At 50.0% G+C, this 22,148-nt stretch overlaps 1 protein-coding gene across 3 annotated transcripts in view; it reads left to right on the plus strand.

The window, feature by feature from the left end:
- LOXL2 (lysyl oxidase like 2) overlaps positions 1–22,148 on the plus strand; it is an 88,052-nt gene that overhangs the window by 22,534 nt on the left and 43,370 nt on the right. For all 3 annotated transcript variants that reach the window (XM_044225145.1, XM_044225143.1, XM_044225146.1), the window contains exons 2-3: positions 4,436–4,855; positions 11,617–11,792. In XM_044225145.1, the coding sequence (XP_044081080.1) occupies positions 4,504–4,855; positions 11,617–11,792 (528 nt within the window). In that variant the 5' untranslated portion in view covers positions 4,436–4,503. The remainder of the gene's footprint in view (positions 1–4,435; positions 4,856–11,616; positions 11,793–22,148) is intronic.

Raw genomic sequence — 22,148 nt, forward strand, 5'->3', positions numbered from 1 at the left:
AGGGAAGCATCTGGGTCTAATACTTTACAATCCCCCAGAGTAGGAAGCAGGAGGCCCCACAAAAGAAGCAAAAAATTCAGGAGCATTTTTCTAGGAAAGATTTAGGAGTTGAACTCTGTCCATTCCCACAGATGGGAGAATCCAAGAAGATGGGTAGAACAGTGTGGAGATAGGCACATCCAGAGTAAGATTTCTTTTAAAGAATAAACTGTTCAGGGGCACCTGAGTGGCTCAGAGGTTCAAGCCTCTGCCTTTGGCTCAGATCATGATCTCAGGGTCCTGGGATCGAGCCCCGCATCTGTACTGGGCTCTCTGCTTGGCAGGGAGCCTGCTTCCCCTCTCTCTCTGCCTGCCTCTCTGCCTACTTGTGATCTCTCTCTCTCTCTCTGTCAAATAAATAAATAAAATATTTTTTAAAAAAAGAATAAACTGTTCAGAAGGAAAAAGTTTATACTCACTGATTCCTAGAAACGAGAGGCAAGGCACACAGTGAGGGGAAGCGCCAGTGTTGGTCACAGGCAGAGGGAGCAAGGGGAAATCTGTGGGCAGAGTCTTTCTTGTGACTGTCACAGGAAAGAATGGGTGAAACCTAAGAAGCAGGCTAAGCAGGTTTAAGATACCCTGGTCGAATAATTTTGGCTCACTGTGGGGCTGAGGGGCTGTCTCCAGTTGTCTGGTCCCTGGCCCTAGGGTGATCAGGGCAGAGGGCTAGTGGCCCAGAGTATGAGATTTTGGTCAGGAGGTAGTTAAGAGGACAGGGTTCTGGGTTGGTTAGTTCCCATATGAAAAGTACAATTGTGAGTTCTTTATCATCTCCAGGAATTAGCTAACCCTGGGAAGGTTCATTGTGTACAGCACAGACAAAATTCTATTTTAAAGGAAATCAGAGAAGACACTCATTCTGATTTAAGAAGAATTTCCTCTGCCCTACAGGGCCCTTCTAGCTGGGCTAAGAGTCCTCTTGACACAAGACAGATTAACAGGAGGAAAATCAAATTTCATTTCATACATACAGGAACATGGAAATTCCAAAGACAGGCAAAATGCGGTACTAGCAAGTCTTCCTGAACTAAAGAAAGGGGGTGGGTGTCTGGGACTTCAGAAGAAGGAATGCAATTCACAGGGAGATGAGAAAGAGTAAATGTTTGATAAACAGATGCTAGGGGGCCACTCTGACCCCTTAGAAACAATGGGACACACAGGACTTTGATCAGACAGGCCTTGCTAAGGTTCTTCTCTGTCCACACAACCAGTTCATGTCCTACTGTCGTTCTCTACGGTGACAGCTCTCTCCCTGGAGCAGGTCTCTCTATCTGAATTCTTTTGGGGCAGTTGAGGGGGAAGAGAAGAGCTTTTCCGAATTCTACTGGGTTTTGATTGCTTTTCATTCAAAATAATCTTCATGCTAAAGCGGCCCGTCTTGGAGTGTCCCATCTTTAGCCCCTCCAGGTCCATCGGAGAATGAGAATTTCCAAAGAATGGGAGGGCTTGTGACATAATACTGTTTGGAGGGAAGCTGGGCTTGATGGAGGTGGGAGGGTTGGGATAGGGACACATTGATCTAGGTGTAAAGCTTCAGCCGAGTAGAGGCTCGTATGACTGGACAGGTGACATGTGAAGGTCTAGAGTGAGAGTGGGGAGAGAGGGTGGTTGGAACTGAAGCCAAGAGAGTAGGTATGGGCCAAAGTGTAGAGGCTTCTATGCCCCGGGCAGAATTTGGGCCTTTCTTACATGTGCTGGTGGATTGTTGATGCCCTGGTAGCTTGGGATTTCTAGTTCCGGTTTTGCCTGCACAAATGCTCAATTTCAGTGGAGTCCTTAATCCTCTTGGGTTCTTGAGTTTCTCCCTTGTAGAAGAATCATGATCCCTGCCTTCTTCACCATACCTCAAGGTTTTAGTGAGCGTAGTTGAGCCTGTGGGTGCAAAGGGGCTCTGATGGGAGAGAAGTGAGGGCAGGGGAGACGAGCCACCCTGCTCGTGTTTGATGGCGGCTATTGCAGGAACCCCCCTGACTTTCTGACCTCGCTTGTGAGTCACAGGATGACGATGTGTGGATCTCCAGTGGAACTGGGGGGCCTTCCACAGTCCTCGGGCCTCTTCACCCAGCACCCACGAGGGGAATCTGGGCACTGTCCGGCCATCCTGACAGCTTGGGGCAGTTTTCTGGTCCTTCCTCGGTAGAGAAGTGCCTTGAACTGAATATGCTTAGCCTAACCCTTTATACGTGGTTCAGATAGAAAGTAGTATACTTTTAACTTCCCCCTGCTGGTCCTGGTTTTGCTTCTGGGGCCCCACATCCCAAGGCCGCTTCCTCTGCTGGGGAACACCTGCAATCCTTTGAAACTAGTAGTCCCTCTCTCTGGACTGTGGAAGGACTGGGACCATGACCTAAGTATTTATCTCTTGCTATAATCCTCACTGTGGAATTCTTAGAGGTAGTCTCCACCTGGGAATGGAGACTACAATCTTGAGAATTTAAATTTTTCATTAGCAAATGTTCCTATAGTGCTTGCAATGTGCCTTTCATTTGATCTTCATGACAATTCTGTGAGCTCGGTAGTATTATCCCCATGTTACAGATGGAAAACACAGAGAGAGAGACACAGAGAAGCTAAGTATTTCCCGAGGTTGCACAGTGAGTAAGTATCTGAACGCGGATTCAAACCCACGCTGTCTGGCTCTAGAGTCTAGAGTAGCCCCCCTGCTCTGCTGACCGGTTCTCCCTTCCCCGATGATGGGCCACTCAGCCTCTCTCCTGTTTGCCACCAAGAGCTTTATGCCTCCCCTCTGTGCTAAGAGCATGCTGGTCTCGGCCCCCTGCATCCTTCAGGGACAGAAGCTATGAAAAGGGACAGAACCGTCCCTGGGACATCACTGACATCAGAACCATCTGAGGCAGCTGCTTGCAGAAACCACCACTCAGCTAAGGACAGGCCCTGCACGAGGGCTGTTTAAGGAGACTTTGCTACTGACCTTCATTCAGCAACCTCGCCTGGCTTGTGGTCCCAAGTGCATGGTGTAATGAGATCAGGGGTGTGGGCTAGCAGCCTGCTGGTGTGTCTGAGAGCCTGGAGCCTGAGAGCAGAGCCTTGGGAGGGTTCACAGGTGTGTGCAGCGAGAACAGCAGCCCATGTTTTTCTGGTGTTTTTCCTGGTGTTCTTCTCTGAATCCCGAAGAGACCATTTCTGTCTGAGTCAGCTAATGTCCTAAAGGAAGGAGGACATCTCACATAGGAAAGCCCAGACAGTGCACACTGGACTCCTTCCATGTATTATTACCTTAAGCTCCATTCCTCACCAGTGGCTCAGTCCCTGGAACCAGACCACCTTCTCGTTCAGTACATATGTCCATGAACCTGCAGGGTTTACTGAGGGAAGCCAAAGAAGAATGAGCTACAAGTCCTACCCTCAAGAAGTTTGTAACATACATGGGGACATAGAAGTGTCTGGAAAGGCTGAGAAGTGGGTCTAGATGATGAGCCCAGCTCAGAAGGAGAGAATCCTGGAGGCTGCTTCAATAGGGATATGGCATGAAGGAGATGGGAAGCCCTGGGGAACCAGCTGTACAGAGCTGGGGAAGAAGGGAATGTGCTGGTGCCCTCTGCTTGCCCTTTCTACCTGCTGCCCTCCTTCCCCACTAGCCCCTGGCCCCAGGAGGCCTACCCATACAGACTGCACCAACACACTTGACTTCGGGTAGGATGGTGGGCTTGCCCAGTAGGAGACCCCGGAAAGAGAGCAAGAGACCAGAAGAGAGAGAGGTCCGGTGTTTATCCCTCCTGCTCCTGTGGCTGTGGTTTGGCTTTAAGACCCTTCCCTTGAGCCATAGTTCCGAACACGTGACCCTCTGGTGCTGGCAAGCACTCCCTCCCGGACCTCTCGGGCTGGGGTGGGAACAGCTCACCTCTATTGCCAGCCCTGGGTATCATGCTCTTTGCTTCATTCCCCTGAACCTTGCTCACATCGCTATAGATCATCTTTTTAAAAATTCTGCTCAAGGGGAACCTGGGTGGTCCAGTCGGTTGGGCATCTGCCTTCGGCTCAGGTCACGATCCAGGACCCTGGGATCAAGCCCTACATCAAGCTCCCCCCGCTCAGCTGGGAGCCTGCTTCTCCCTCTTCCACTCCCCCTGCTTTTGCTCATTGTCTCTATGTGTCAAATCAGTAAATAAAATCTTAAAAAAGAAAAAAAAAAAAGAACTCTGCTCAAATGAAGTGTGGATGGGCTGCTGTGCCTGCCAGGAGCCCCAGTGAAAAAGACATTTCAGAGACAGGGAAAGGTGCATAGAATGAAGAGGTAGAAATTCACACATCTGTTGGTTGGAGTCTTAGGCGGGAGAAGGGAGGAAGTTGGGGTCCAGAAGGTGAAGAGCCTTCAGCACCAAGCTGGACGTTTTGCAGACCCCTGTAATGTGCTTCCGTCCCTGTCTTCCAGGACGCGCCTGCCTGTCACCCCTCACCGCCCAGCACCCCCTCGTGCAGGTCCTCTGTTCAGAAGACGGGATGGAGAGGCGTGGAGGCTGGGGCCTCGGCGGGTGTCTGGCCTTGCTGTTGCTGCTCCCGTCCCTGACCCTGGCACAGTACGAGGGCTGGCCCTACCCTGAGTACTTCCAGCAGCCGGCCCCCGAGTACCACCGGCCCCAGGCGCCCTCGGACACAGTGAAGATCCAGCTGCGCCTGGCCGGCCAGAAGAGGAAGCACAGCGAGGGCCGGGTGGAGGTGTACTACAACGGTCAGTGGGGCACCGTGTGTGATGACGACTTCTCCATCCACGCGGCCCACGTCGTCTGCCGGGAGCTGGGATACGTGGAGGCCAAGGCCTGGACCGCCAGCTCCTCCTACGGCAAGGGGGAAGGTAAAGGAATTGGAATTGAGTGCTCGTGTTGCTGGAAACCCCAGGAACAGTGCTCTGTGAGATTGTGAGCCTGGTAAAGGAAGGTGCAGTTGCTGTCCAGTGTGAATTCCCCAGAATCCTGCATCTGGCCAGCCTCCTGGGTCTGGGCTAGAGGTGGGAACAGATGGGTGCCCGGGGAGGGCTTGGGATCCAACCGTCCCGCTTCACCTGGGACTTTCCGTGTGTTAGGGCAGGAAGTCCTGCGTCCTGGAAATGCCTCCTGGCTCGAGGGGACCGGTTGGTGACCCTCACTAAAGGCTGAAGTCCGTCTGTACCCATGGCCCCCTGTGCCTTACCTGGGGGCCAAGTGAGCCAGGGGATGGGGTGCCTTTCTTCTAGTCCCCTGTTCCTTGAAGGGGTGCCTTTGGCTCTTTCTCACAAAGGCTCCCCATAGGCCAATGTTCCCTGACTCTCCCGCCCGTGCTGTTCGTGTAACCTTCACACTGTTAACAGCGAGATGCTCTTCTGGGCTCATCTGTGACAGGAACAGAGTTGATCTGGGTTTTTCACTTTGGTTGGGCTACTCTTTCTTCCCTTGTCAAGTTCAAGTCAATATATTTGCGGGGGGGAAGGTGTTTTGGTAAAAGCTTTGAGGGAGGGCTGGTGTTGGTGCTCTGAACCAGTTCTTGTCAGGGGGTATGGGGGGGCTAATCCATAGTATTTTGGGTTAAGGTCTGGGGTAGAGTCTAGGACTCTAACCTTTGGAAGCCTCCCAAGTTATCGTATATGTAGCCAGGTTTGGGAGTCATTGAAATAGATTGTTATTAAAGTCCTTTCTAACTCTTGATTTCTGTTATTCTAGAAATTATAGGAAAAAATCTATATGTAGATTTCTATATGTAGATTTTTATATGTAGAAATCTACATTGCCTATATGTCTTACCTCCGTGCAGTTGAATGTGCTCTGTGGGAGTAACCAGACCAAGAGACCACACTTACAGTGAAATGTTCTCTGAAGCTGACTTGAGGTTCCCTAGCAGTGGCGAGATTAAAGCAGCAAAAATGAGTTAGCAAATGCTGGGTGGTTTTTTTTTTTTTTTTTTTTTGAGAGAGAGAGGGGGAGGTAGGGAGAGGCAGAGGGAAAGGAAGAGGGAGAAGCCCAAGCAGGTTCTACACCCAGGGTGGAGCCCAACACCAGACTCTATCCCACAACCCCGAGATCACGACCTGAACTGAAATCAAGAGTCAGACCTCAGCTGATGGAGCCACCGAGGCGCCCTGCCAATGTTGGGCTTTTAAAGCCCACTTCCTGTGTTCTTTACAAAACTCTGGGCATGCCGAAGGCCTGGGTGACTTAATCCATTTAGCATCTGACTGAACTCAGCTCAGGTCTTGATTGCAGGTCGTGAGTTCAAACCCGGCGTTGAGCTCCACGCCCAGCATGGAGCCTACTTTAAAATGAAATGAAATGAAAATGAAAAACAAAAACCTCCAGACATGTCTCCACATTTCTACATCTTCATGTATTCTGCTAGCTGAGTGACCCAAGGGTAATGTCAGGTTTGTGTTTTCAATCCCAGGCTCTCAAGCCTCGGTATTTTATAATAGTTGCAAATGACTATGGGTTTTTTCCAGGGACCACTTTATTTTATTTCTACTATTTTATTTATTTTATTTCTACTCAGACTTAAAGTTTACCTGTCATTAGATTAGATGGGTGTGGTTTTTTCCCCATTCTAGTTCAACTGCTCAAGTGTGGGCGTGGGGTGGCCAGGGAAGTGGGTTAACCTGGCTCGGACTTTGCCCCCCGGGGAGGATGGCGGGAGAAGAGTTCAAGGGAATAGAGGGAGTGTGTGAGGGAGCAGCTGAAACCCTGGTCCCTGGAGTCTGGGCTGGATTAAGTAGGACGGCACTACATGGGGAACTTGTGGGGAAGGCTGTTGGGGTCACGGGTCAGGGTGGAAATTGCAGTACAAGAAGGTGTGTGCTAGAAACATTTTGGGGGGTTGGGTGGAAATGCAGATACACAGCAGAAGGGCTGAAATGGACACTGGGGAGGAGTGCCATTGTTGGTAATGATAAGGTCTAAGCTACGACCGTGGGATAGTGGCTGATGTAGGGCCAGGGAAAGACGCTGCAGAGAGAAGCTAACAAGAGGCCAGAGAATCCTAGAATGGTCGTCTTGGTGGATACTGAAACCAGCAGGACTTAGGAAGGAGAAATATCAAAGATGAAGGGAGAAACAGAGGTAAAAAAAAAAAAAAAAAAGTGTGAACTGTCCGGTCTCCTGAACTTTGAGGATTATGTTGTCCATAAAAAGTGATACTTGGTTTTTGCATCAAGAGAGGTCTATTAGATACAAAGGTATTTGAATTCTTTAGCATCAGGTTAGGATTCTTAGCACTGGGTACATGTTGGGCACTTGGTAAATATTAGCTGATTAATTCATTTTGATTGAGGACAGTACTGAAAACAGTCGGCAAGCAGTTGTTGGCATAGGGAGCAGAGAATGTGACCGGTGCCCTGGGCTGTGCTCCTGGGAAAGGAGTTTAACCTGCAGGCTGGCTCCATGCATGCACTGGGACCACCAGAGCCAAGCTCTTACTATCTCCTTCTCCTCTGACATACAGGGAGTAGTAAGGAAGCCCCAGGAGAGCACCCAGGCCCTCCCAGGCTTTCCAGCCTGGACTGTCAAGAGTTCTTCTCCCATAAAGTGTCTCTAAGCTCAGGGAACTCATGGACCCTTCCAGAGGGTTCTAGAAGGGACAGCTGTTCTGTTTCTCACCCTGGGTCTCCCAGCAGCCAGAACTAGAGATGATTGCTCTCCTTGACTTGTCTTCAGACCTAAACTCAGATCTGATCCCTCCCCAGCCCCACCACCCCATGCTGCCCCTCACTCCCCATTGTTCAGATCAGAGTGGCCAAGCCAACAGATGACTACAGTGGGGCCCTAGAGCTTCCAACTTGAACAACTGTCCTGACAACACAGGGAACACTTGGGCTTTCAGAGTTTCCTTTGTGATCTCGGTCTTCCAAATGGTTTGTGGATTGGTTGATACGTCTCTTCTCTTGTCAGGAGAAGCATTTCTTAGAGAGAATGAACGGACAGTGTAGAATGAGGTTTGGATTCTGATTGGCTGGCTCTTTGTGTCCAAAGTTAGAGTCGCGCCTACAATCCAGGTGCCACTTTCCTAGCAGCTCTGAAATGACGTCTCCTGAGCTGTGCCTGGCCCACTGTGCATCCCAGCAGGAGAGAGCCAGAGCAAAGTCAGGACAGTGTCCGTGATAGGCAGGAAGCATACACGGAAACATATTGTCATGGAATCAAGCCAGATTAGTGTATCATACCTGGTGATACCCTCTCGGGCTGTATCGAAATTTACACTTCCACTGTCTACAAAAAATTACCTGGTGAGGGGCATCTGAGTGACTCAGTCGGTGAAGCATCTGCCTTCAGCTCGGGTCATGATTCCAGGGTCCTGGGTTCAAGTCCCACTTCAGGCTCCCTGCTCAGGAGGGGTGTCTGCTTCTCCCTCTCCCTCTGCCACTGCTTGTGTGCGACTTCACTCACTGTCTCCCTCAAATAAGTAAATACAATCTTTAAAAAAAAAAAAAAAGACCTAGTGAAAATACGTCCCAAGTGGGATCATTGGCAGTGAGTTAACACTACTTAAGAAAGCAGCTCTCTGGGGGAAGTCCATTCCCTTAGGACCCCAGGGAGCTCCTTTCAAATGTTCCTATCAAAGAATAAAGCAGGCCGGAGAGTGTCTGCTTTGCTGCTCATGGTTCCTTCAGCTGCACGCTGTCCCGCTTCCCCTCCCCTTAGCCAGGGTGGTTTCTCTCATTGCAGATGGAATAAGGGCCCTGCTTCTTTTCACCATCTCTGTCCCTTCAGCAGCTTTGCCACAGAATGTTCCAAAGAGGCCTCCCTGCAAATGTGGAGGGTCTTTTCTGTTGCTAGTACTTAGTAAGACAAACATTTTGTTGTCCAAGCAGCAACTGATGAGGGAACATATGTTTCCGAGGAGCCTGATGGCTGGGAAGTGAGGCCAAATTGAGAAACCGGTTGGAAACCCTTAGCCCAGATGTTTTCAATCAGCTTGTTGTTCCCCATAATGTGTCTGAGGCGCTCTGGTTCAAGCCCTAACTGGCCATCCGTGACAGCAGACGCGTCTCAGCAGGGCCCCAGAGTTAGGGGCTAGCCCCACATCCACCCTGACCTCGAAGAACCTCAGATCCTCCTCGGTTTTCTCGTCTGTGCAGTGGGAGTGTTGGTACCTGCTTTCTGTATCAGTTTTCCTTGCATTTGGAAACAACGGCATTCCCTGTTTTTCTGATTAGTGGAAAGGAGGAAGGGAAAGGGGCTTGAACATGTACTAAGCACATACATTATCTCATCGAATCTCCATGGTGACCTGTTTGTTGGGGATCCTTGTTTTCACTTCAGAAATGGGAAACACGCTTGGGTAAGTAGCTGGCCAAGTTGGTGGTGCCCAGGCCCGAGGCAGAGAGTCTGAGCCCGGGGTATCTGGCTCCATCATCCTGTTGAGGCCTGTCTGGAGCTTTGAGAAAAAGGAGACATTTGAGTTTGTTTCTCATTTTGTAGGGGCACTTACAAAAATCAGCCTTTGGAAACCCTTTAGCGCATTAAAAAATTGTGGTGAAATACACCTAACGTAAAATACTGTCTTCACCGTTTTTTCAATGCGCAATTCAGTAGTGTTCGTACATTCCTGTTGTTCCACAACCAGTCTCCAGAACACCTCTTGTCTTGAGGAACTGGAGCTCAGTCCCCGTTAAACAACCACTCCTCGTGCTCCCCTCTCCTGGCCCCTGAACACCTCCATTTGACTTTCTGTCTTTATAAACTCAACCATTCCAAGTACCTCATCTACGCAGAATTATACGGTTTTGTCATTTTGTGACTGGCTTATTTCACTGAGCGTGATGCCCTGAAGGTCCCCTGATGTTGCAGCCTGTGTTAGAATTTCCTTCCTTAGTGGAGATGCAACATGGGGGGTTAAGGGGGTAGGAGAAGAATAAATGAAACAAGATGGGATAGGGAGGGAGACAAACCATAAGTGACTCTTGATCTCACAAAACAAACTGAGGGTTGCTGGGGGGAGGGGGGTTGGGAGAAGGGGGGTGGGGTTTACGGACATTGGGGAGGGTATGTGCTATGGTGAGTGCTGTGAAGTGTGAAAACCTGACGATTCACAGACCTGTACCCCTGGGGATAAAAATATATGTTTATAAAAAATTAAAAATTAAAAAAAAAGAATTTCCTTCCTTTTTAAGGCTGAGCACTAGACTCAGGGTATGCGTATGCCAGAGTTTGTCCATCTTTTGGCTATTGTGAAGAATGCTGTAACGCCTGTGGGTGTGCCGATAGCTCTCCGACACCCTGCTTTCAGATCTTCTGGGTAAATACACAGAAGCAGGGATCGCTGCATGGTATGGGAATCCCATTTTTGTTTTTTAAATATTTATTTATTTATTGACATACAGCCATCACACATCACATTAGTTTCCATTCGAAACTAATGTGATTCGAAAAGTCTGTGCGTTATGCTGCGCTCAGCACGAGCAGGGCTACCATCTGTCTCCACACAACGCCGTTACAAGGCCACTGACTGTGTTCCCTGTGCTGTGCCTCTCATGCCAGTGACTTCTTCACTCTATAACCGGAAGCCTGAGTCTACCAGTTTTTGTTTCTTGAGGAACCGCCATACTGTTTTCCGGAGTGGCTGCACCGTCTTGCCTTCCTGCTGACTGTCAGCGCACAAGGGTTCCAGTTTCTTTCAACTTTGTCAACACTTGGTATTTTCTGCCCTTTTGACGGTAACATTCTAATGGTATGAGGCACTTGGCATGCTGAATTTTCTACGGAGTGCAAACCAGATGGACACTCAGGAGGCAAGCGGAGTTGCACAGGGCCTCCCAGCCCTGCCTTCACCAGACTTTTAGAACGTGAGGGGGTGACTCTGTGTGTTAGTGTAGCAGAGCCAAATCAGTGGCTGGGAAGCATCAGGCAGAGTCAGAAGAGCACTGAATGGCCCAACCTCTGGGCTCAGGCTGTGATCTTGAGGATGAACCGTCCCCCTGAGCCAGAGCTCTGTGTCTGGAAGGTGGGAATGACCATCCCTGAGGCGCAGGGAAGTCAGGGGAACTGATACCTATGAAAATGCCTGAAAAACTCCAAACCCTTAGTTGCAGGGTGGTTTACATTTTCGCTGAGGGGTCAGAGTTCAGCCTCTGCTGCAGATGGAAGGTGAGTCTAGCCTGCATCATGGTCAGTCTAATGACAATTGCCATCGTCGTCCTTGTTACCTTATTTGAGCAACGATGGGCCAATAACAAACTAGATACAGGCCACATATCCTCTCTAACCTCTACGTAGCCCTGCAGTTGACGTGTCTGATGAGAAAGAAGGGTTTTGACCAAGGTGCCAAGGCTAAGTGGCTCTCTCAGAATGAATCCCAGCTTGGCATCCAAAATCTCTGCCTATTCTACTAAGCACATGACATCTGGGCTCAAATCTGGTTTCTGTCCAAATCACATTCAGTCTAGCACATCCCCAAATCACGTCAGATGCCTACTCTGGAAAGGGGACCCAAATACCCTAGAATGGTGTCCAGTATCTCAAACATACCAACAATCAATTCATGACCACATTAACTGCCAAAATTAGAGAAAAATTCTCTCTGGATGATGTTGGTGCCCCCAAGATGCAAACCAACTTTGATGCAGCCCTTGGTCTCTCTCTTCTCTGCTTCCTTCAGGGCCCATCTGGTTGGACAATGTCTACTGCACGGGGAGGGAGGCCACACTCGCGGCCTGCTCCTCCAACGGCTGGGGCGTCACCGACTGCAAGCACACAGAAGATGTGGGTGTGGTGTGCAGTGACAAAAGGATTCCTGGTTTCAAATTCGACAATTCGTTGGTCAACCACATAGAGGCAAGTCTTGTGTTCTTGATGACGCCCACACGTCAGTATTTTCTTTCTTCCATGTAACTTGATTCTCATCTACTGATTCCAAGAAGAGTGTGTGAGTACTAAGGAGGGGACCCAAGCCAACCTGATTTGGTGTTCGGGGATGCTGCAGGAGAAGGGGAGACCACCAGTGGGTAGAGAAAGGGTACTCATTCCAGACACAAAGAATGGCTTGCGTGAGGCACAGAGGCCCCAAGGCATGAACAGGGGTAAATAGGTCAAACAGGCCAAGAGACAAGGTGACTGTAGGAGTGGTGTGAAAGGAAGCTACAGAGGGTGCACAGGAAAGCCCCTCTGGGCTCTGTCCAGATCTTGCCTTTTCAGCTGGGAAAATGTACCAGTTATCAAATGCCATGTAACAAATTACCCCCCCAAATTTTGCAGCTTCAAACAGTAGCCTTTATGATCTCACTTAGTTTCCAAGGGAATCCAGGAGTGGCTTAGCTGGTTGACTTTGATCACATTCAGGCAGGAGGCCCTGTCCCAAGCTGACTCACGTGGTTGTTGGCCAGCATTCGTTGCTGGCCATCAGCTGGATCTTTCTGGTTCTCTGTCTCTCTATAGCCTGCCTGGGTGTCCTTACGACATGACCATTGTCCTTCTCCAGAGTGAGTGATTCAAAAGAGAGAGAACGTGAGCAAAACACGGAGGCCACAGCCTTTCATAACTCAATCTTGGAAGTGATAGACCATCATTTCTGCTATATTCTGTTGGTCACACAGACCAACTGTATAAGTGTGGGAAGAGATTACCCAAGGGTGTGAATGCAGAAGGAGGAGACCATTGGGGGCCATCTCGGAGGCTACCTACCAAAGGACCACTGTTTCCAAATCTAGCTGGGGATCAGAATCACTTTTTTTTTTTTTTAAGATTTTATTTATTTATTTGACAGAAGGAGACACACAGAGGAGAAGGAACACAAGCAGGGGGAGTGGGAGGGAGAACCAGGCTTCCCGCTGAGCAGGGAGCCCAAAGTGGGGCTCGATCCCAGGACCCTGGGATCATGACTCAAGCCGAAGGCAGACGCTTAATGACCGAGCTACCCAGGCGCCCCCAGAATCACTTTTTAAAAAAGCACATACTGGGGCCGCACCCCAGAACCCCTGAAGCAGAATTCCCACTAGGGAGCCAGACTAGTTTTGAAAGTTTTCTCCGATGATTCTGATGTTGCTAGACTGCCCCAAGTCAGCATTTGGAAATGGCCAAAGGGCTTGTGACTCTTCTACATTTATGGCTACGTTTCAGAGTTAGCTCGTCAATGAGTTCTCCATGCAAACAACAAAACCAACAAACATTTATGGCACTGCTCTTATGGACAAGGTACCTGAGGCTTAGGACAGCCTCCTCAAGGACACGTTGGATGTCACCCCCGGGGCTCTGTGGGATCTGCCATGAAGCCAAGCCAAAGGGCCTTCACTGTGCTTTACCCCCCAGCTGACCTTAGAACCAACTTGAAATTGCCCTATTTGGGCTTCAGAGGAAGTTCTCCCCAGTCTGTGGTCTTTACATATTCCTCCCATGACTCACACTGTCCCACTCTTTTCTCATATGTTCCTAGAGCACACTGAGTACGCTGGGAATGGGTCCAAGCCTGCCTTAAAGCAGGGAAGAGGATTTCTAGCTTTCTCTCCACTGCCAGGATCAGACAGCTTCTAGCTGACACTCTTCACATGCTGCTGTTTAATCTGGGAGGAGTAGAAGGGATTCGCAAAGATCTGATGTGCGTTGGTGCTCAGATATCAACAACAACTTGGCTTTACCATAAAGTCTGTGATTTGGAGGATGGGCATGTCCAGTCCAGTTTCACATGTTCTATCTTTGCTCCTTATCACCTCATATGGGATCGTTAGCACCCAATTTCCAAGGAGACTGGAAGCTTCTTGGGGGGAGGGGTCTGTCTAATTCACTATTATATCCAGTACAAATAGCATTGGGTACCTGATAGGAACAGTGTCTCCAACCCCTAAATTTTCTTCTTAGGAATGCGTATCCGAGATCGTCTTCCCCATAGGTGAACAATCTCCCTGGGTCAAATATCAAATTAAACAGTGGTAAGAAGCACATAGGAGCAAGTCACTCTTTTGTAGCATCACCCTGCTTACTCAAAAAATGAGCTTATTTATAACATCTTTAATGGGCCTCTCTTTAGCCTAGAATCTCGGGATAATATAGTTGCATTGTCATGTGAAGATCCAGGCTTCCAGGCATAAGAAAGTCACTGATGGTTGAATAGAAAGAAGGTGGGCCAACATGTCCGTGGGTTTGGGGGTCGGGGGAGAATGAAAGGACTCATCCGCCGTTAGAAAAAAATGATTCTGGAAAAAGGACTCTGGGCATGGCACGTCAACAGAGAAGTGTCTGTTGAATCTGGTCCTAGAAAAAGCAGACCCTAGACTGGGTAGAATTGGCAGAGAAATGGCCCCCCCAAATATAGGAAAAAGTACTTCTTTTTATTCTGGAAATGCTAAGAGTCCACCACAAAAGCTTAGTACCTGTCTTTAGTATTTTTTTTTAAAGATTTTATTTATTTATTTGACAGAGAGAGAGAGAAAGAAAGAGAGACCACAAGTAGGGGGAGCAGCAGTCAGAGGGAGAAGAAGAAGCAGGCGTCCCACTGAGCAGGGAGCCCCATGTGGGGCTCCATCCTAGGACCCTGGGATCGTGACCTGAGCCAAAGGGCAGTTGCGTAACTGATGGAGCCCCCCAGGCACTCCAGTACCTGTCTTTTTTCTGGACATTTGTTGGGTGCATGCTGTACACACAGCATGGTCGGGGACCCCATTGGGGAAAAAAAAAAGACATGACCCTATGACCTGACATGCCTTTGGAAAGCTGGGGGATCATTCCAAGGCGAGGAGCCTAGACCCTAAATGAACTTATGGTAACCCAGAGAGTACTACCAGGGTGGGATGGGGATGACTGGCTGGAAGGGTGGCATGACTCCCACCGCCTCCCACCCTTCGCAGGCTCCTCGAAGTCCTCCCTCTTCTTCAGACAGTTACTGTGAGCCACACTGGGAGCTTTCTTGCCCAGCCACAGACACTGAGGAAACTTTCAGCTGATAAGCCGTCCTCTGGAATCTTCTTCCCTTTGGTGTCAGCTGAACAGAGGTCATGACAGGGCCCACATCTCCAGATGTCTGAGGAGAAACTGAGAGAGTTGCCAGTCCATCTAGGACTTTGTGGCTAAAGCCCCCGCTTCCTGTCAAAGCCGGCCTGAGGGGTAGGGAGCCGCCCAGACCACTTACAGGGATATTTGTGGGATGTTGAGAAGTTTCTCCAAAATACCTCATGTAATAGCCTGTGTCATGGAATCTTTCCTCTTGGCTACAGAAACGTTCCCTTTCAGACATCTGTGGGTGAGAGCAAGAGATGTACGCCGGTGGACATGCAGTTCAGCGGGCGACTGTGGGATGACTAACGGTGCCGGGAAAGGCTGCAGGTGAATCCGTGAACGCAGCGGATGGTCTCGAACCATCGTTCCTGGGGCCCGGCTGCTGCCTAACAGTTACAGGGGACACAAAACTAGAAGGGATTGCGGGAATATAACATTATTAAACGAGATTCAGAAAAACCTCAGGATGTTGAGAGAATAGGCCCAAACTATAATAAAGTGGGATGAATAGAAGGTCCTATATCAAGGTCCTATACTGGAAGAAAAAAATCAGCCATAGAGTGAAAGCCCAGGACAGTGACTGACAATGAAGAGCAGTGACTGTATCTTTAAAATCCCTGCAAGGGGGCGCCTGGGTGGCTCAGTGGGTTAAGCCGCTGCCTTCGGCTCAGGTCATGATCTCAGGGTCCTGGGATCGAGTCCCGCATCGGGCTCTCTGCTCAGCAGGGAGCCTGCTTCCTCCTCTCTCTCTGCCTGCCTCTCTGCCTACTTGTGATCTCTCTCTGTCAAATAAATAAATAAAATCTTTAAAAAAAAAAAAATCCCTGCAAGGGATTGGAAAGCTCTGTATAAGCCAAAGCTATGATATGGTGGTAAAAACAAAACAAACAAACAAACAAACAAAATCCCAAAATGTGAACATGCACTGACGCACTGATGGAAAGATTCTTCCCCTAAACTGTTTGTTTTTTAGATCGAGGGCAGGATTCAGATCTGGGGCCATCTCTTAGCTAGGTCCCCCCAAGAATGGACCAGCAGGATGGAGACAGGTCTGGAAACCATATCAAAGGAGGAGAGGAAGATTTGGTGATGAGAAGAGAGAGAGGAGGGGCGTCGTGTGGGTTCTCTAAGTTTCAGCAGTGCTATCATGGAGAAGATGTGTGATTTTTTTTTTTTTAAAGATTTTATTTATTTATTTGACAGACAGAGACCACAAGTAGGCAGAGAGGCAGGCAGAGAGAGAGGAGGAAGCAGGCTCCCTGCTGAGCAGAGAGCCCGATGCGGGACTCGATCCCAGGACTCTGAGATCATGACCTGAGCCGAAGGCAGCGGCTTAACCCACTGAGCCACCCAGGCGCCCAAGATGTGTGATTGATTCTAACCCAGAACCAAGATGTGTAAGAAGGTAATGGGACGTAGATTTCGGTTCCGCCTGGAAACTGTTAATACTTAGGGCCGCCCCACAGCGTATGCGGCTACCCTGTAAGTAGCAAGCTCCCGTCACAAGAGTCCTTCCAGCAGGAGCGGGATGACCTCCTGCCAGGAACGTGCAGCCAGATTTCTACACTGGGAAGGAAGCCGGGTGAGGCGATTGCCAAATTCTAAGATCCCTCATTACTCTGTATTTACAAAAGTGCACCAAGCCCATGCAGGAGGTGCCCATAGCTGGCAGTCGGCAGTGCACACCATTGTGGGAATCGGCATCTTTCTCTCTCTCTCATGCACACGGAAGGGCTGCCGGCTGGTGTGTGTGCTGTGCGCTCTGGCTCTCTCCCTGCCTCTTCTCTGGTCCCGCCCAACCTCGGCCTTGAAAGCAGGAGCAGACTTTTGGCCCTTATTCTTCCACATCAAAGTGTGAGCACTAAGGCCCTCCCGCGACTTCCCCAGTTTGGGGTCCATAAATTCAAAAGTGGCCAAGAGTGGAGTGTGGTCAAAAAGAGATGCCAGTTAATGCTTTCTCTGTGACTTATGCCTCCAGGTGCAAATGACTGGCCCAATGAACGAGATGAGGGCACTTCCCCCAACCCGCCCCCGCCCCATCTCTTCCCACTCTGAAGGGTACAGCCAGGATCTCTAACTCTTCTCTAACGTCCATCCTCATTGACTCCTAGAGATTGGGGGCAGATCACAGACCATTAGAGGTGACCCTCACAGGCTTGTGCCTTCTCCGGAGTGCACTGGAATTCCCCCAGCAGAGAGTGGAAGAAAACTGAGCATCAGTCTAGACCAAGTTCATCCCACTTTGGAATGCCAGAGACGTGAGTCACTAAGCCCTGGGGCCCAGCTGATGAATCTCACTCAATGAGCTAACTGTGTTTCCAGTGGACTCCTCCATCTGCTTGGGGCATCCCCGGGGGCTCTTCGACACTTCACAGATTCGGTTCCAAAGAAGGGAGGACGCCCATCTCCTTCGTAGGAATGACCCCACCAAGGGAGAGTTCACAGGTTTGGCCCCGAGCTACCTGTTGGTGGGCAGCCAGAGCCCTGGGCAGGTCCATTCTCTTTAGGAAAATGAGCTGCTTGAATTCCGTCCCTTCCGGCTATGACCGTCTGTAATCTGGAGTGGCGATGGTTTCTCCATCAAAACGACACAGCATGCACTCATCATTTACAAGGGAGTTTTAAATTCTGGAGAGGAAGAAACTCAGATGATTTCTGTCAAAGTGCTTAGCAGGCTATAAAGTGCTTCGTTAGGTTAGCGACCACCCCCGCTCCCCCCGACCCTCCATCCTCGCCGGTCCACCACATCGGGTCACAGCATCCAGAAAATTCACCACGGGGAGTTGCAGTTCTCTGGTCCTCAGACACAGACTGTATGCAGTCACATCTTGCTAGGGAGCCTGTCTTAGACTCCAGAGTGGAAGGCAGGACGCCTTAGCTCTGGTCTGGTGGAGCCTGAGATTCGCACCTTTGCGTCTGGAGTGTCTGACCCTTCCTGGGTCTCTGGACTGCAAAAGCGGCGTTTTCATAAGCAAACGAGTCAGAGGCCAGCCCTCAAAACCTTCTCAAAAAGAGGCAAGCAGGACCAAGGTCTGCCAGGCAGAATACTATTGCTTCGGAGCAAACGGATCCTTTTAAAACCTAGGAAACAGAGCCCCAGCAATACCTCCCAGGGTTTCAGAGGCCCTTAACTCGAGAGGCTTTGTTTCCTGTCTGTGGCAGTGGATAAGCTGGAAAAAGCATTAGATAAGAAGAGATTGCAAATCCAGATGCCCTCCTGAGTCAACCTCTCCACACTGGCTGTTGTGCACATTGCTAACTCATGTGTCCTAGAAGGGCACAGGGCTGAAGCCATGTGTTGTGAGATCAGGGAACATACAGATCTTTTCCTTTTCTTCACCCCCTCACGCCGCCTTCTTCTGTACCCATTTTTTAAAGGCTCTCTTGCAAAGGCAGTTAGGTTACCAGGACTGATTGGAAACCCCCGGGCTGTGAGATTTAGGGGGGCCCATCCCTCGAGGGGCCCCCAAGCCTCAGTTTCTCCTTGTGACAGCAGGGAGCCGAGGTCTGGAGAGGCCCCTGGAGGGACAAGGAGGCCAGAGCTGGGAGAATCTGGTACCCCTACCCTCCATGCTCTCACATTCTTCTGGAAGGGCATGGAGACCTGAAAAACCTCTTTCTTCTCTTAACCACGGGAACTGAGGCTGGCGTGAATTCTTAAAATTCCAGGAGCCCAGGTTTGTTATTAGTCACCCTCAGCTGCCGGAATGCTTCCAGGTCTCCCTGCAGCAGCAGCAGCCTTATCTCACCAGCATCTGGGGCCTCTAGGAAGGTCTGAGAACTTCCCAGCTGGAAGTTGCCCCCTGTCCCTGCTTCCCCCCCTTCCACCAGAGCGTGGGTGCAATGGGTTACACTGGATGATTTAGGAAAGAAAGGGGGTCTGTCCTCATCTCTGTCCAATTTCGAGGGCAGGAGCCCCTCTAAGCTTCAGTATAGTCCTGTTTCCCCTGATGGCTGCAGGATAGCTGGATGGCCTCCCTCTGCGGCAGAGGAGAAGTGGGAGCAAGCGGGCAGTTTGTGTCAGACACTCCCAACGAGGGACTGAAAAGCTATGGTGGAAGCCCATGGCCTCTGAATCCCTAGTCTCACTGCCCCGTTGAGCAGGATCGTTCAGATATAGCTGGGTTGGATTTGTCTCGTAGTTCACGGGGAGTTTGGGCAAAAGGATGTACATATAAGACATATAAGTACATATAAGTCTGGTGCCAACATTCCATGATTCTATTTACTGAGTCTCTATGTGATCAGGGCTTGCCAGCCACCACAAGGAACACAAGAGAAGTAGTTCCAGGGTGACCTATTTTCCCAACTGAAAAATAGGTCAGAGCCTCTGAAAAGCAAAAGGGCATGTGTGCGGATAACAAAACAAAATACTTGAAATTGCGCCCATCCCAACAGACCTGGAACCTGATCCCTGGCAAGGGCGTTGTCCGCACAACTCTTCGAAGAGGATAAATATGATTATAATTTGTGTGTGAAGCGAAATAAGCGACATTGTGGTTACCTGTTAGATGAAAGAAACAAGCTGTGTGATAACTTATCTGAGATGAAATCAACGAGTGGACTGCAGGGACTTGAAGTTCGAACATGTGACTTGGATGGAGAGTTTGTGGCTGTTTGGAAAGGGAGACAAGAGAGGATATGGAAGGGTACATAGAGAAGGGATGCAAAATGGGAGAAGTGGGCAGGAGACTCTCATCCCCCAGGCGGGGGATCCATTCTGTGGGGCGATCCCACTCATGTGGCTCGGATGGGGCTGCCCTGGACCGGAGCCATTCAAATCAGTCACTTCAACCATGCCGGAGGGGTCAGTGCCAAGGAATCCCCGCCCCTCGCCCCGCTCCACCCCCCTGAGGCTGGTGCTAAGTTAACCGGATGCTGGATCTGGTCCTGCATTCATTTGATATGTTTTAATCAAGCACCAGACAGATACCAGGCACTGGGAATAAAGAGATTGATGAAGCGGACAGCCTTGCCTTCCTGGAGATTACAGTCTAGTCATGAAGGACAGTTCCACAGATCGTGACTTAGTTACCATGGTGATAATTACCCCCCCCAGAGGCAGTAGGTACCCCCCGCTGGGAGTCTGGTACAGGACTTGGCTGGGCTGTGGCCTCAGCTCCCCTGCTGGCTCAGAGGGACTGGCTGCTGGAGCAGGTGTCCCGCCAGCTTCCTGCAGACTGGAGGGCTTGCTTGTTCCCCAAAGAAGCAGTCTCTGTTACCTACCCAGTGCTTTCTGGTTGGAAAATGAAATACAGAGCATTCGGTTTTCCAGCAACCTTGTAAGGCTCTTGATTTATAGGAGGAGGGCCCGGACAGAGTGCTGGTTTTTTCCTCTGGTGGCTCAGAATGACCTCAGCTCTCCACACCACCCCCACCCGACTGGTGGCCATCCCTCAGAGCTGAGCCATCACGGCAATGCCTTCTCTCTTCCCCTTCATCATCTGACCCGGTGGAAGTCCCTGGATAGAGAATGTGTCTTCTTACTTGGCTCCTTACTCTGTGAATTCCTGATTCGATCATCAAAAGGAGATAATTACAGGGGCGCCTGCGTGGCTCAGTCCATTAAGCATCTGCCTTCGGCTGAGGTCATGACCCCGGGGTTCTGGGATTGAGCCCCGCATCGGGCTCCCTGCCCATCGGGAAGCCTGCTTCTCGCTCTCTCTCTGCCTGCTGCTCCTCCTGCTTTGTGCTCTTTCTCTCTGTCAAATAAATAGTAAGATCCTTAAGGGGAAAAAAAAAAAAGGTATCTACAGTGTGGCCAGATTCTTCAACTACAGCATGCCTCATGCTGTTTACGGAGAATACCCACTTAGCTAAATCATCTAGATGTGTGCTGAGGGTCAGATCAGCTTTTAATTCAGCCCAGAAACTTCCTTAGTATCAGGTTTTGAGAGGTGAGGGAGGGTGTTAATAGCCAGGATGACAGGGGTGCGCATGGAGAGAGTGTAGACGTCCTACTTGTCCATCCATAGGTCACACACGTAGTGTTTATGCTCTGAAGAGAAACAAGTGCTGCCTGGTGGTTTATTTTGCATTAAACAAAGAATAAAGGGAGTCTTTATTACACTTTTAGCTTGGGAGCTCAATGTTCGGCTAAGATGAATTCCTGTGATCAGAGTTTTAAAAACCATTATTGGTTCCTTCCAAAAATGTTTGAGGACCCACTATGTGTCGTGTCTGGGATTAGGGGCCATGGGTGAGACAGAAATGAATAAGGCACCGTTCTGCCCTCAGGAACTCACAGTTCTGAGCTGGCAAAAACACACTGGAAAGATAAATAATCAGAGTGTAAGATGGTCAGGCTAAGTCAAGGACTAACTGAGCGACTCAGAAAGCAAATGTGCAGGGCACCTGGGTGGCTCAGTGGGTTAAGCCTTTGACTCAGGTCATGGTCTCAGTGTCCTGGGATTGAGCCCCGCATCAGACTCTCTGCTTAGCGGGGAGCCTGCTTCCCCCTTTCTCTCTGCCTGCCTCTCTGCTTGCTTGTGATCTCTCTCTCTGTCAAATAAATAAATAAAATCTTAAAAAAAGGAAAAAAAGCAAATGTGCGGGGAATAAAGAAATCCAATCTCTATGGACCAGATAGTGGTGGAGGGGATCTTCATCGGGGAAATGGTGCTGTCTGTATCCTGTCAGGAGTGCAGCAAGAGACTGGTGTGTCGGGTTGGCCCGTGTGGCCCAGGGCCCCACACGGTGCCAGGAGCATTCAACAGACACGTTCAGATGCGTGAATGAGATTGTCCCTGCAGTCAGTAGGACTCAGAGAGAAGGAAGAGAGAATTCCAGTGAGTTTCAATGCTGGGCTTTAAGGAGTGATGTCTGTGGCAGTGAGAGAAGGTCGCTGGCTGGAAAAAGGGAAGGGAGGGTGTGGTATGGATCAGAGCTGGGAGCCTAAGGCCTGGGGAGCCATGGGAAGGTTTGGAGCAAGACAGTACTACACGCAGTGGGCAAGCTCGTGTGAGAGGTGGACTGGGTCCGCAAATGCTCCACACCAGGGAGACACTCAGCCTGCGTGAAGTGAGAGTTCCAGTCATTTCATTGCCGAGGTTCCCCCGTTGCCACCTGTCTGGCAGATGGTGATGGGATTGGGGCAGTGATGGGAGACTTGAGGAGGGGAAGGTGGAAACAGCTGAATAAAGGCAGCTGAGGGCTGTTAGCAGTAGGGGGATGGGGTGGGTAAGCCAGCAGAGGTTGAACCAGCCG

Source organism: Neovison vison, chromosome 11 (assembly GCF_020171115.1).
Source record: "Neovison vison isolate M4711 chromosome 11, ASM_NN_V1, whole genome shotgun sequence".
Lineage (NCBI taxonomy): Eukaryota > Metazoa > Chordata > Mammalia > Carnivora > Mustelidae > Neogale > Neogale vison.